We start from the raw sequence: 14,915 nt of genomic DNA, 5'->3' as shown, positions 1-14,915 counted from the left end.
ATTGTATACAAAACAGTAACATTAATATATGTAGTTAAAAAAAATCTTATTTATTCTTTAAGATTAAAAAAAATCTTCATCTTCAAAAATTTTCATTGTTATTTAAAACACAAACAAACAAATAAATCCTCTTTTTATTCAGACACTTTACACATGAACAGGGGGCTACGTCCTAATTGTCACGTCCCACCAGCAGAGGATCGAATTACCACTTAGCGTTCCAGAAGATACCTTCTCAAAACATCATAACAGCTTCTAACTATGCATGCAATGCCTAAATAAATATTAAATTTGAACATATCTTCTCACTACACAAAAAATAACACTTTGCACAGAATTAATAAAAGGGCCTTTGTACATGAATTAAATGACTTGACCATTTAGCCAATAGAATGACTAGTACGTTTAATTGACAGACTGAATAGCCAATAGAAGTCCGTATTATTCTCTTGAAAACACAGTGGGTGAGGTCATCATCAACGGAAATATTTGAGACTGCTAAGAGGCGTGGCTTTACACTGTTTTCGGATATAGAGACTGTCGTTGGATGTTTACGAGCTTTACCAACATAAGACAAGAAATAGTGGACATAATCGTTAGCGAGAGGTCACAAGTGCTAATTTAAGCATCCGTTGATCAAGTAGCGTCAATTAAACCGACGCTTATATCGTTTTCAGAAGGTAAATTTGTTCTAGGTCAAGTAAGGGGATGCTGCTGCAGTCGCTGTCTTGGAGCTCGACACAATCGCTGAATTTTATGTTGCGTTTAGTCCAAATAAGAAGCTTTGCGGTTAGAGAAAACGCTTGCAGAATATGTCAGTCTCGACCGAGTCATTTTCAAATATACTGAATTTAACGTTCCATTGTACAACGTATTTTATTGCTTTCCCGCACCGCTCGTAGACGCCAGAGCATTTTAGCCTGTATTGTGTTGTTAGTTGGAAAACAAGTCCGCAAACCGATCTGTTTGTGAGCCGAACTTGGTACTCTGTTGGCCCAGAATTTTTTAGTTGGAAAGTGGCAGAACAACAATAAAGGTAAGTTAAGCATTACAGTCCATACACTGTGATATGTCGTTAACATTAAAAGAATTGCTGGTCGGTAGTAGGTCAATTGCTGGATGTAAATAATCGAATGTATTTATTCCTAAACCACTTTGCTCTTACATAATGTAATTTTGTCTTGTTTGGTATTATTTTGTCAGTAAAATGTCCCACTTTAGTCTTTATTTATTTTTATTTTATTTTTTTACCCACACGCCCAGGTCGATTTATAAAGTAGGAAGTGCTTTAAATGGTTGTTGTTGGGGGGAGGGGGACGACAGACAGATGGACTTGTTACGATTTTCTTACAGTTTTCAGATGTAGAGTCAAATAATCCATCTTTAATGCAGTTTTATGTGTGGTCTGTTTTTTTTTTTTTTTTTTCTTCAAACAATGCCTTAAAAATGAAGTTACGTATTTATTTAAACGAACATACAAATTTCTTGTTCATACAGACAATTATGCAATCAATGAGTCCATATCTAATTTTCTTTACGTAACATTTTACGAGTCATTCAACTTTGCATGTAAATAAGCAATGCTACACGCACCCAACTGTTTCCATTTGGGCATCTCTATTACAGTGTTCCATTTGACCTGGATACAATTAGTTGAGTCAATAAATTGTTCATATTGTAACAGGTTATTCACAAACAATGAAATGGAGATAGTTGGCTTCTGTTAAGTGTAGGCCCTACGTGTTTTGTTTTTCAGCTATGAAGCTTTTAGAGAATTCCCGTTTTGAGGCATTGAGCTCCCAGCTGTGTGTTGAAACTGGAGACGCTAACATCCTTGGCAGGTATGAACTTTGGAAATAATATCAAATGATTTTTCTTTAAGCATTTTTGAACTCTAATTTACAATTATTTCAATTGAGATTTGCAAAAAAAATGTGGGTACCCTGTAACACCTAAAAATCTAAGGTGTGTTCAGGCTTTGCTGACTCTTAAAGGGATAGTTCACCAACAAATGACAATTTTGTATTTTACTCACCCTTATGTCATTCCAAACTTTGACTCCTCAACACTTTTATAAAGAGGGTTTGCACTTGCGTCACAATTTGGTCAGTTTGGCTATACTCTGATGTAAACAACAACATGGATAGCATGGTTAATGTAAATGTACTACTGAATACATTGTTCTGCTCATTTAAGCTGTCTTAACCATGGAAAAAATGAGCAGTATTAATTAAGATATTAGCCTAATATTTATCCTAACTGACTGGAAATGAGAACAAACACGAATGTTGCAAAGATTCTTGCCCTGGACATCCTGATTCAGTTTGGCCAACCACAAACACCTTTTTTTTGTCAGACCATTTTTTGCACTCTTCTTCTTAATTTGTTTTAACTTTTGGCAGTCTATAGTACTAATGTTTTTTCCCAGCCTGACTGATTAGTACAGCCTAAAACATGACCAGAATTGAAAAATATGCCCTCTTCATTTGGTTCAGTGGCATTGTTTACGTTTAGTGACGCCAATATGGCCGATTGATGACGTGTTGTGAAAACACTTTATAAAGTGGAAATTTCTCTCCAGAATAAAAGAATCAATCCATCAGGATCTCATTATGAGAGAGGTGTCCAAACTCTGCAGGACACTGGCCCTCCTGGACCGAGTTTACACACCCCTGCTTTAAAATTATGTCAGTGTCTAGGGAACAGAACAGGGTTCCCTTAAATCTGGCCCATGAGATCCACTTTCCTGCAGAGTTTAGCTCTAACCCTAATCAAACACACTTGAGCATAATCAATGTCTTCAGGACACATTAGAAAAACACAGGTAAATGAGTTTGATCAGGGTTAGAGCTAAACTCTGCAGCGCACTGGCCCTCCAGGGCAAGATTTGAGGAACCCTGGTCTAGAATGAATGCTCAGAATAATAAATACCATTCTAAAATATTTAATTGGGTACAAATGGGTCTTTCTAAGTGCAAACTCTGTAGAAATATTAAGAAGCCTTATCCAGTAGATGCAAACAATGGAAAATTAATGGACATTTATTGGTCAAAAAGAGCAGTAACCCTGGATTTAGGTTGTTTTTAGATAGTTTAATTCTTGTGTTCAGATGTCTATTCTGGTGAACATCCTGTCACGCATCAGCACACACATATTTTGATTCTTCCTGTGGTTATTGTAGTGTCAAAGCATCATGTGCTTAAGCGTTGTAGCTTTTGCTCTGCAAACATTAGCACATTTGAGCTCAGTGCAGGAACCAGCAGAATTAAGAAAGATGTTAAACTATTACAAATGATAGAAATAGTGTTTTCACGACATGTCATTAATTGGTGGCAGTGAATGTAAACAATGCCACTAAACCGAACAAAACTTGCATATTTTGCTGATTATTACTGCTGAAAATGGTCAGTTATTGTCATGTTTGGGCTGTACTAATCGGTTGGACCGGGATAATCATTTGGAGTACTACAGACTGCCAAAAGTTATAACAAATCAAGGAAAAGTGCAAAAACTGTCTGAGGAACAAAAGGAGTTTGTGGTTAGCCAAACTGAACAAGGATTTCCAGAGCAAGAATCTTGACAACATTTGTGTTTATTCTTATCCAGTCAGGAATGTGAAATATTAGGCTAATATCTTAATTAATACTGCTCGTACGTATCTTTACCGCCTATTAACTTAAGCTTGTCAAAATATTGTGCTCTTTCCTGCTTACTAAGTTCTTCTCTATATGATTTAGCTGCTTCCACACATTTTTCCCATGGTTTAGACTGCATAAATTAGCATAACAGTACATTCAGTACTACATTAACCGTGCATTCCACACTGTTGTTTACATCAGAGTATCGTGAGTATGGCCGCGCATCCGGGTAACTGACCAAATCGTGAGTGCAAACCCTCTATACTTTGCTATCTTTGTCTCACTTAATAATTCAGTAGTTTTATACCTTTAACAACTTCAAACGATGTCACAGTGCTGAAGTAAGTGATATTGAACCAATTTAGTTTGAGTTTTTACTACTTGTACTACTTCTACTTTGTGTTGTTTCTTGGTTATCTTTTTGCGGTTAGGTTTATAACTGTATTGTATTATTTTTCTTTCACTTTGTGAAGATGTTATGTAAGGATAAGGGGGACTGATACACCCTGAATAGAGATGTTGTTGTACCCATGACGCAGATTGTAGTGTCCTCTAACACATACCAGTGTGGTTATTTAGAGGTGCATGTAAACACAGCTGAGTTTCATATGATCTGCCAGCTTCTTTGGCATTTAATCATGTTATTGGATAAGTGTAGAGTATAGTACAGAGAGATCAAATGGGGTATCATAGGTCACAAATGGCAATACCATTTATATAGATCTTTAAATGGTGCTCACAATGAAGTGTACATGTACAACCTCAAACTAGTGAAGAGCCCAAATAACCAATGCATGCACCATTACCTTAGCACCATCTCTATTTACTAACAGTCACCATCAGTATCTTGTTACAGTCCTAGTTTCAAACTGTCTAGTTCAGTGTGACGTGTCTTCCCTCAAGTTGATCTTTACACACAGCAGACACATACTCATTTACAGTTTATGATACAGTTCAGCCTTTGTTCTACATTGTTTTCTTTTTTCTTCTTGATTTGTGGCACTTCAACACCGCCTGAAGGAAGTGGGCGACAGTGTCCCGAATCATATGATTCTCTTCCGTGTCCTGCTACAGCCTTTGCCCTTCACCTATAAATAATCATGCCTGTGGACTGTTACTGGGACTGTCTAAAGTTGCACAACCTTTCTTGCATAAGCCAGGAAGATAAACACACATGATATTCCCATGCCCTTCCCCCTCACACTACATCTGTGACATTTTAGCCAGCTTAAAATTATAGGTTTGGAAAAGTTCAGCCGTCAAGGTTGGGATAATTAACTTTTTGTAAATCATATTCAGATGGTTGGTTTGAATATTACTGCAATACAAAAAAAGTTTATATCTTATATAAAACCAAAACAATATGGCAGTATTTGTATGTGTATTTGTTGCTTTGTTCATATAATAATTAAATCAATCCCTTTCTGATTGCTTTTCTCTTTTTCTGTCTGTAGGATCGAGAGCTACTCGTGCAAGATGGCTGGTGATGACAAGCACATGTTTAAGCAGTTTTGTCAGGAGGGGGAGCCACATGTCTTGGAAGCTCTGTCACCCCCTCAGTCCAGCAGCGCTCCAAGCCCTAACCTGTAAGTCTTAATACACAAGCATAGGCTTTACCTCACTTATTGTGGTTACACTACATGATCTCTCTCATTCATTTTATTTTAGATTGGGGAAGAGTGGGGAGGACGGAGAAAACCCACTGAGTGATAAGTGTTGCAGGAAGACCTTGTTCTACCTTATCACAACCCTGAACGAGTCGTTCCGGCCTGATTACGACTTCAGTGCTGCCCGTGCCCATGAGTTCAGCCGAGAGCCCAGTGCTAACTGGGTTAGTATAACTAGTTTCCATTGTATCAGGATGACATAACTGCAGAGTAAAGAACCTTTTATGTAATTGGGGTATATTACCAAAAATCAGGTACAAAGGTTTTTTGATGCACAGTCAATTTTTGAGGAAAGTAAAAATCAACATTCAGAGTTTTAAAGTTCTCTCAATGATTGTCTGAAAGGAGAAGTTCACTACCAGAATAAAAATTTCCTGATAATTTATTCTTCCCCATGTCGTTCCATGTTTTTCCTTTTTTAGTCACAAAGAATTAAGGTTTTTTTTTGTTTTTAAGAAAACATTCATGGATTTTTCTCCATATAGTGGACTTCAATGTTGGCAAACAGTTTGAAGGTCCAGAATGCATCTTCAAAGGCCTCCACAAAATCCCAGCTGAGGAATACGAGTCTTATCTAGTGAAACAATGTCACTAGAAGAAAGGAAAAAAAAAAAAGCTCTGCGATGCACATATGTCTTCATGCATTACGTAATCATGTTGGGAAGGTCAGGTGCCGTTAGTTTTTCTTCTGTGTACTTTGGTTGAAAATGGTTTGGTAGTGCGAAAAATCCATCTCATTTTCTCTTTTTTTTGACTCTCTTTGCATGTTCACTTTGTAAACACGGGGTCGGTACTTCAGCCTACGTCACGCATGACCTTTCCAATGTGATTATGTAATGTGTGAGGTTGGGTTGGTGCAAGACGAGCATTTGTGGTTAAAGTATATACATTTTTATTGTTTTTAGAAAATGACTGATCATTTCGCTAGATAAAACCATTGAAACTGCAGTTTGGACCTTCAAACCGTTGACCACCATTGAAGTCTATTTATATGGACAAATCCTGGGATGTTTTCCTAAAAAAAAAATCTTAATTTATTTGTGACTGAAGAAAGACATGAACATCTTGGATGACATGGGTGTGAGTAAATTATCAAGAAATTATTCTGGAAGTGAACTTCTCTTTTAATTATTTTAAGCAACACTATTGTTTTTTTGTTTTTTCAGTTTTAATATGTTCATTATTTTAGAATGCTTAATTCCACCATTGACTTTGTATATGCACAAATTTCTTTAAAAAAAAAAAACAAGAACTGGTATTGTTTTGGTTTGAAACATACACATGGTTTGAACTTTGAAAGGTTTTGATCCACTTTAAATGTTGACTTCTGTACATCTGACATATTTTAGTTTCTGATAGATGATATAGAAAAATTATAACTGAAAGTTAGTTTGAAAGGATTGTATAGGAACCTCAACAACTAAATACATTTTTAAAAAGTCAGCAAACAGCAAAACAAAATCTTAATTCTAATTCTAAAGATTCTTTGTTCAGACAACTATGTTTGACAGTTAGGACATTTGGGGGAATTCTGTTGATCATAACTTTTTTTTTTTTTTTTCCTCCAAGTTTCAAATAATTCACATATCTATGAGATTCAAAAGGTCCCATGATCTACAAAAAAAGTTAATTTTTTTACAGTGTGGTGACAAAAATATATATACTACTTCATTATTTATCAATTTCGTTTAATTTTCAGAAACTACTATAAATGTATTTTTGTTGGCTTTCATTTACATGTGTTTGATTATGTTTCTTAACTGTCTGTGTCCTCCAGGTGGCTGACTCTGTTAACAGCAGCCTTTTTTCTGCTGTGGGGGAACAGTTTAATTCTTTAGGCCCAGAACTGTGGAATGCCATCGATCAGGAGATAAACCTGCAGGGCTGTGACATCTACAGGTGTGTGAAGTGTAAATAAGTGATTTCTCCCTCATTAAATGTGTTCTGTACATGTATTTTAGTAACAGCCATTGTTTTGGTGTTTGTAGCTACAACCCAGACCTTGACTCTGATCCCTTCGGTGAGGAAGGCAGCCTGTGGTCCTTCAACTACTTCTTTTACAACAAGAAGCTGAAACGCATTGTATTCTTTACTTGCCGCTCAGTCAGGTCAGTAATCACTTATTGTACACATATTATAGAAAAGTAATTTACAAGCCATTTTCTTCTTTTTTAACATCAACTTCTTTTCAGTGTCCTCAGTAGTTATTGTCGCAGTGGCCTTGACAATGAGTTGGACATGGAACTGGATGATGAAGAGGAACTGGACAGCTTCATGGAAGACAGGTGAGATTGGTTTAATTAAGACATCTTTACACAACATAATCCATAAAGGCTCAAATTATGAGCAGTATGCAATAGGCCTGTGAGCCATCTCAGATATATATCTTTAAAAAGGTTCTGTTTTGCAGGTTCCCCCGAGCTCTGTGCGTCTAAAGCTTTCTCAGGGATGACAACCTGCGCTTCAGCCAAAGGGCCTCACCGTTAACTTTGCACCGAATTTCTTCTTACTTTTTTTGAGGAAAAGAAAAAAAAAATCTCTGGGGTTTTCCTTGAATGTGTGTTTCATTTTTCTTTGGTTCACGGTGGACTGAGGAGAGAAAATAATAGGACTTAATTTTGAAACTCCCATTTGCCTCTAAAGATCACAGACTGTGGCTGAGAAGAATTCCAAGAGAGCTGCTTAGACGAGGTTTGATATGGACTCATTTAGGCATTGGCAAGGCTGAGAAAAGTAAAACCCACTGGAAACCAGCTCATCCCAGGAGTGAGTGATAGTCACGTTCAGACACCAGCATTTTGACAGCGGAGATTTAGAACACACTTTGGAATACAAAGACTGCATGCCTTCTGGCATTATGCCCCTCTGTTTTATTGGTTCTCCTAATGTTTAATAATTAGCTGTTTTTTTTTTTAGGCGTGTGTATGTGAATTGTCATTTAACGTGGTCTTTTTTTTTTTTTTTTTTTTTTTTTCCCCTTCTTTTGTCAAATATTTTTATCAGAACCATATAACAGGTACTTTCTTTTCACTTTACATGTGTTTCCTGTGCTTTGAACCAATGATCCTGAAATTGGTAGCATTGTGCTCTAAACATTTTGGACTTATGTTCCTTAAGTCTTGATATAACGTTGAACTATATAGCTTTTTTGGTAAATGTAATTATTTGAAATTCATCTATTTTAGTATACACTGCACTGATGATTTATTATTATTAAATGTCTGCAGGTTTCACTTTTGTTGTTGCAATTTCTTTGGCTTTCTGTGGTATGGGTTTTGCTGTGAGTTTACCAACTATTGTTATTCTGGCATTGCTAAACAGTACACATGCAAACCAAATATTGTTGAAGCTTTCAAGGCTGGTGTACCTGAAGCTGTCCATTTTTCATAACAATGTGATGATTTTTTTTAATTACAGTGCTGACGTGAAAAGAAAAAATGTGAATGGACTCAGTTCCTTGTTGACAGATTTTATGATTTTAATCAACATGAACATTTAGCATCTGTGACAATAAAAACCATGGTTTTGTGTTTGATATCTGAAATCTTCTAATTTATGACTATTTCCAAATTGATACTGATGATAAAAGGCAATTTTAACATTTGAGCAGCTTTGTTCAATATTTTATTTTCACATTTTGAAAACCAAATGTGTATGGCAAATAGGTTTACACTTCCGTTGTGATTTGTCATTTACCCAGATGTGCAGCCATATTGGCATTACTCGGATGTAAACAACAGCATGGATTGCACGATTAATGTAGCCTACTACTGAATATGTTGTTCTGCAAATTTATGCTGTCTAAACAATGGAAAGAACATGTGGAAGCTGCTTAATCATATAGTTAGCAGGAAAGGGCGCAAATTTTAGACAAACTAAAGTTAGTAGGTGGTAAAGATACGTACAAGCAGTATTAAGGTATTAGCCAAATATTTCACCTACCTGACCGGATATGATGAGAACAAACGCAAATGTTGTCAAGATTCTTGGCCTGGAAATGCTGGTTCAGTGTGGCCAACCACAAACGTCTTTTGTTCCTCAGTTTTTTGCACTCTTCTCCTTGATTTGTTATAACATTTGGTAGTCTATAGTATTCCAAATGTTTTACCCAGTCAGACCGATTGGTACAGTCCAAAACATGACAATAATTTACCATTTTCAGCAGCAATAATCAGCAAAATATGTGAGTTTCAGTCAGTTCAGTGTCATTTTTAACATTCAGTGCCGCCAATATGGCTGATTGATGATGTGTTGTGAAAACACTATATCCAAGATATAGAGGCCCATCAGGGGGGTGTTCCATAAACCAAGTTTACCAAATAAGTCAAGCTTATTTCAGTTAGTCTGACTTACTGTCACTTGATTTGGCTCAAAATAAGTCAGACTAATTGAAATAAGCCTGAATTGTTTGGTAAACTTGGTTTATGGAACACCCCCCTGTTTGTTTATTTATGTTGATATTAAATACCTGTAATTAAGCCCTGTATTAGCAAGAAAACAGACTAACTAACTTCAGCTTCCTTAAACACTGTCTTTTAAGGAGTTATTGGGTTTATCTCTTTGATGCCAATCTTCATTTCAGTGGCTCCATTAATTTTCTAACACTTGTTCTACCCTTAATTCCTGGCATTATGTATAATCCTGTGCACAAAAACAAAATGGCCCGGTTTCACAGACAGGGCTTATCTTAAACCAGGATCAGGAAATAGTTCAATTAGGACATTTAAGTAATTTTTATTAACTTTCCATGAAAAAAAAAAAAAAACATTACTGGTGTGCATCTAGAGGCAAAACAAAGGCACTGACATATTTTAAGATCAGTTTCAGTTTAAACAGCTCAGATTTACAGTTTAGTCTGGGATTAGATTTAAGCCTTGTCTGTGAAACCTGGGGATTATGTTTAATTATAACTCCACTAAACATTCCTATTAAAAAAAATTACAAGCTTATCAAAAGATACTAAAGGTATCGTATAACAATCACTCCTTACAGAAAATCTTCATTATCTATGATCTATCTTGTTAATCATGGGTCGTTTTTTTTTTCATATCATTGCTGGTTTTTTTTTGTTTTGTTTTGTTTTTACCTAGGCGTCGTCGCCAAATAAATGCGTCTTTTTTGCGTCATCAAAGGGCGACTGTGTTCAGCCGTAAACATCGAGCAGGGATTCGGAATGGCAAGGAAAAACACTTCAGATATTTAAACCATTTTAAAGATTCCTACAGATCGCACAGAGTAATATTTTACATGTCCGTTGCTCATGTTCCGCGTATTGTTCTCAAGTCATAAAGCAGGCATTAATTGCCTTCAACCCGCTAAGGGTTCAGCATATTAAAGACTATATTTAGGTTTTGTAGACATTTAAGACGCTCGTGACATTCAGATGCCTGTTAAACGAGTCTAATTGAATGTAACATGTAGTTAGTGTGCGGTATAACAACTGTGCGATGAGGGAGATCGTTTTGTAGCTGCTTTGAAGAAATAAAGTTTTGAAGAAATTCTGAAGAAATAAAGGTTTGACGATTGTTTTCTCTCTTGTTAATTAATCTGTGATTTGATTTATAGTAATAATCTCTGATGCCGTCGTGGTTTGTGCACAGATGGTCCTGTCTCTGGTGAACCTGTGCGCTCGGGAGGTGGTGAGCGACCACAGCTCTTCGCCGTATTGGTTAAGCTGTGTGCCAAGAGAGCTCTACCGAGCGTTGCTGGACGCCGCCTTCACTCACTGCCGTCCTCTAGCCGTCGGTGAGCTCGTCCAGCGGTGGCCCGAGCGAAAGCTGATCGTCGGAGGCGGCAGAAAAACGGGCGAGTGCCCTCCGAACCGCCTCTGCGTTCAGGCTCTGCTGCTGGCTGTGGTCAGGGGACTGACGGACAAAAGGTACAGATGTGTCTACATGATGCTTTTCATTTTCATGACCAAGTGTGCCATAAAAAAAACTCAGTATGTTATACATAGAAATAGAGATAATTTCATAATCATAGCATGTGACATGTCTCCGACCTTTAAAGATGCAGAACAGCATGGATAAATATAGGTAGAAATGTCACTGATGCCCCCGGCGGTAAACAAGTTAATGAGGCACACATGAATGACAAATGTGACCCTTGACCACAAAACCAGTCATGAGGGTCAATTTTATTCAAGTGAGCTGAATAAATAAGCTTTCCATTGATGTATGGTTTGTTAGGATAGGATAATATTTGGCCGAGAAAGTCTGGAATCTGAGGGTGCCAAAAAATCAACATTTTGAGGAAAATTTTCTTTTAAAGTTGTCCAAATTAAGGTCTTAGCCATTCATATTAATAATCCAAAATTAAGTTTTGATAATATTTGATAATATTATATTGATAATATATAAAAATCTTTAATTTTGACTATTGTTACCTGACTAAATATACCTGTGCTATGACTGTTTTTTTTTTCCCAGGTCACATTTAATGTATGGATCAATAATGAATGAAAACGGTGGCTTTTTAATATTTCATAACCAAAAGAAATATAAGACCCTCATGTTATAATATGATAAGTATAGTGGAGTGAAGCATGTAATTAAAAAATAAACTGAATAAAGAAACATGAAATAAAACAAAAAGAAAATGTATAAATTAATTAATACAATTTCAATCTGAATTCAACCCCCAGAAAGTAATTTTGTAGTAATTTACAAATGTTAACTTATCTGAAGATTTATTTTTAATTGCATCTTTAACAGTTAAATTTAAAGTGATAATGTTTTGAGTTGTGTTACTTTATTTATCTATTTTGGTAAAAAGTATAAAATTATGCAGATAAAATTTACTTAAAAAAAAACAAACAAACAAGGCCTTTGTAAAAACTTGTGTGTTACTTTTTTTGAGTAATTTACGTTTGGGAAAATATTTTGGTCTACACACCTCATTTAAATTGTTTTGAAGGCACAGTGAGTCTCTGGCTGTTTTCCAGATGTTCCTGATATTTTTTGGTAATGCAGCAATTATTCAACCCCTTATCCAGCATTCTAACAGCATAACTAAATTAGTTTGAGGCCAAGTCAAAAGAGCTTGCACAAAAGCTATAAAGAACAATTTGTTTTATTACATTAGAAACTATATGGCTGCAAGATTATTTCCAAAACACTAAAAGTTCCTAGAGACAGCTGGCAGTCTTTTTCAAACCTTTAATACGTGCTGTACCAGAAAACCTTTGAGGGCATTGAAGAAAAAGCACAATATCATCAAGGGGAATAAAATGTTTGATCAGAGCAACTGAGAGAAAAAACCCAGTTCACTGCCAAAGACTTCCAAGGTGACAGGAGGAAAGAAAAAGGAAATTAAATGAAAGGAGGAAAAACATTTCAAAGCAGACTATAAGAAGAACACTAAACAAACATGGCCTTAATGTTGGGACATTGTGCTGAATGCCACTCTTGAACAACAAAAACATAAAAGGCCAACTTGAATATACTGAAATTCATTTGGATAGACTTGTGGAGTTCTGGAAGAATGTTTTATGGAGTGGTGTAACCAAACTAGAACTTTTTGGACCTATAGATCAGCAGTATGTCTGGTTCAGAAAAGGCAATGTGTATGTGCAGAGGAGCACCATCTCCATTATGGGGGTGCTTTGCTATTGAAGGAAGTGGAAATCTTGATTTAATGAAGGACATCATGGATTCTTTAAAATATCAGGCCATTTTGCCAAAAATTGTTATGCCTTCAGTGGTAAGACTAAAGCCTGATGATCAATGGAGTTTCCTGCAGGACACCATCCCAAAATATACATAGAATGTTCTTAAAGTTCAGATTTGGATTAAAATCTCATTGAAAATATTTGGTGGAAAAAACTTAACCATCTAACTCTAGCATTCTCTAATCTTTTCTGTTTTATTTACTAGTTTTCTTTTTATTCTAAAAAATGACCCTCTAACACTAGTATTCTCAGTTATTTTTCTAGTCTTTTAACTTGTATTCTTTTCTTTCTACTTTTCTTTTTTTTATTATAAAAAAACCTTGCTACATTTACTGCAAAGACTTTGTCACAGCACTTACATATTGCTCTTTTGTTGGTTTTGATTGCTTCTATTTTCCTCATTTGTAAGTCGCTTTGGATAAAAGCTTTTGCTAAGTGACTAAATGGAATTTATGAAAGCAGTAGCAATGTGTAAACCAAAGATTATTTGTGATTGGAAGCCTTTTAAACAAAGAATGGGCCAAGATTGAATTAGAGATGTGACAGAAGCTTCTTAACATTTGCATGCCGTGTTTATTGAACATTATAAAGAATAAAAGAATTTGCATTTGTGTGTATACAATAGACTCATAGTCATTTTGTTTTCTTTTTATCACTCTGTCTTTTTGTGCTGGTTTGTATTGAGTCTTTCATATTTATTTATGCATTATTTACAAGCTCTCCATGTCCCTCTCTTACTAGGTGTTCCCTGCAGATGCTGGACCTCAGTGGACTTCAGTGTGAGAATGGGAGAGTTGAGGACTCAATGGGTGGATGGTCCCTCAGTGTTGCCCTTTGCTCAATGGTGCTACAAGCTCGAGCTGCTGCCTCCAGGGCTCACAGGAGAGATGGAGAAAGGGAGAGAAAAAGAGGACTAGAAGCAGAACGCAACCAGGGTGCCATCAAGCGAGACCGGGGCAAGGTGGGGTGTGGGAATAATGGTGAAAGCAGTCAGGGAGGACACAGAGTGGAAGAAGTAGAGAAGATGGAGTGCAGAACTAATGAACAGATGTTACCAGAAGATGAGTCAGTAAAGGGTATCAGGAGAAGAATGGAGATCCAGAAGAGAAGAACTTTATCTGAGGTGAAATCAAACACCAGCAGTAATAACAGTAGTTTATGCGATCAAGACTGGGACGAGGTGGTTATGGTCCATGTCAGGGCCGACCTTTTTGTCAATTCTCGTTCCTGGGAGCGCGTCCGTGATGCCCTTAGTCAACCGGGCCCACTGCGGCTCCGCTGTCGCTACCTCCGCGTGGAGGAACTCTCAGCAACCTCCATAGCTTCCTTGTTGAGTCTTTTGCCTCATCAGGATCTTCTCGGTGTGGACATCCGCTACTCCAGCCTTGGGGTGTCAGGCCTGGCTATGCTGCTTCCACTGTTGGCTCCTTTTCCTCAGCTGCACTCTCTGAGACTGCATTACTGTAACTTGGACTTACAACGCACACAGCCTGGCCAGCAGGGGGCACTTCAAGACATGTCTAAAGGACTGGGTTCACTGAAGAGACTAAAGAGATTATGCCTGACTGCGCTCCGACTGCCAGGACACCTGCGTCTGCTGCTCAGGTACATCCGCACACGTGGGTTTAAATAGCTGTGTCCACTAACATACTCCTACAACGCACACACTTCATAGTTTTGTCCAGATTTATTTATTTATTCAAAAATGCAGTTCATACATGCAATGATGAATACACCTCTTCTGTGATTTTAATGTTTCAAATTCCTAAATTCTTTAAGCATTTATACTGCAGAGATTATTTCAAAACATTTCCACAGTTTTAAACGGGAAAGTAACAGAATTAGTGATTCCATAATAACTAAAGTTGATCAATTATTCATCATTAAGTTCAATTTAGCGATAAGTAGCTCAACTGAAGGCAGTAGTTTTGTTGTTTGAGT

General features: G+C 36.7%; 2 protein-coding genes across 2 annotated transcripts in view; both read left to right on the top strand.

Moving 5' to 3' along the window:
• Positions 1-502: 502 nt before the first annotated feature.
• On the top strand, positions 503-8,840 carry LOC141331901 (repressor of RNA polymerase III transcription MAF1 homolog). Its single transcript, XM_073836943.1, has 8 exons — positions 503-1,036; positions 1,757-1,841; positions 5,093-5,224; positions 5,307-5,469; positions 7,083-7,204; positions 7,294-7,413; positions 7,498-7,590; positions 7,716-8,840. Exons 2-8 carry the CDS (start codon positions 1,759-1,761, stop codon positions 7,738-7,740), a joined length of 738 nt encoding a protein of 245 aa, XP_073693044.1. The 5' UTR covers positions 503-1,036; positions 1,757-1,758; the 3' UTR covers positions 7,741-8,840.
• Positions 8,841-10,461: 1,621 nt separating this feature from the next.
• LOC141331900 (leucine-rich repeat-containing protein 14-like) overlaps positions 10,462-14,915 on the top strand; it is a 9,476-nt gene continuing 5,022 nt past the window's right edge. The window contains exons 1-3 of the mRNA XM_073836942.1: positions 10,462-10,819; positions 10,906-11,183; positions 13,716-14,579. Of these exons, the coding sequence (XP_073693043.1) occupies positions 10,906-11,183; positions 13,716-14,579 (1,142 nt within the window). The 5' untranslated portion in view covers positions 10,462-10,819. The remainder of the gene's footprint in view (positions 10,820-10,905; positions 11,184-13,715; positions 14,580-14,915) is intronic.

Source organism: Garra rufa, chromosome 3 (genome assembly GCF_049309525.1).
Source record: "Garra rufa chromosome 3, GarRuf1.0, whole genome shotgun sequence".
Classification (NCBI taxonomy): Eukaryota; Metazoa; Chordata; class Actinopteri; order Cypriniformes; family Cyprinidae; genus Garra; species Garra rufa.
This window is presented reverse-complemented; position numbering and strand designations above follow the sequence as displayed.

What these genes read in the sequence shown, in the direction of transcription:
- LOC141331901 (XM_073836943.1), top strand. Translation starts at nt 1,759, where the DNA reads ATGAAGCTTTTAGAGAATTCCCGTTTTGAGGCATTGAGCTCCCAGCTG. An exon ending in CAGGGCTGTGACATCTACAG is followed by an intron (nt 7,205 to 7,293) that starts GTGTGTGAAGTG and finishes TGGTGTTTGTAG; the next exon opens with CTACAACCCAGACCTTGACT. An exon ending in TTTACTTGCCGCTCAGTCAG is followed by an intron (nt 7,414 to 7,497) that starts GTCAGTAATCAC and finishes ACTTCTTTTCAG; the next exon opens with TGTCCTCAGTAGTTATTGTC.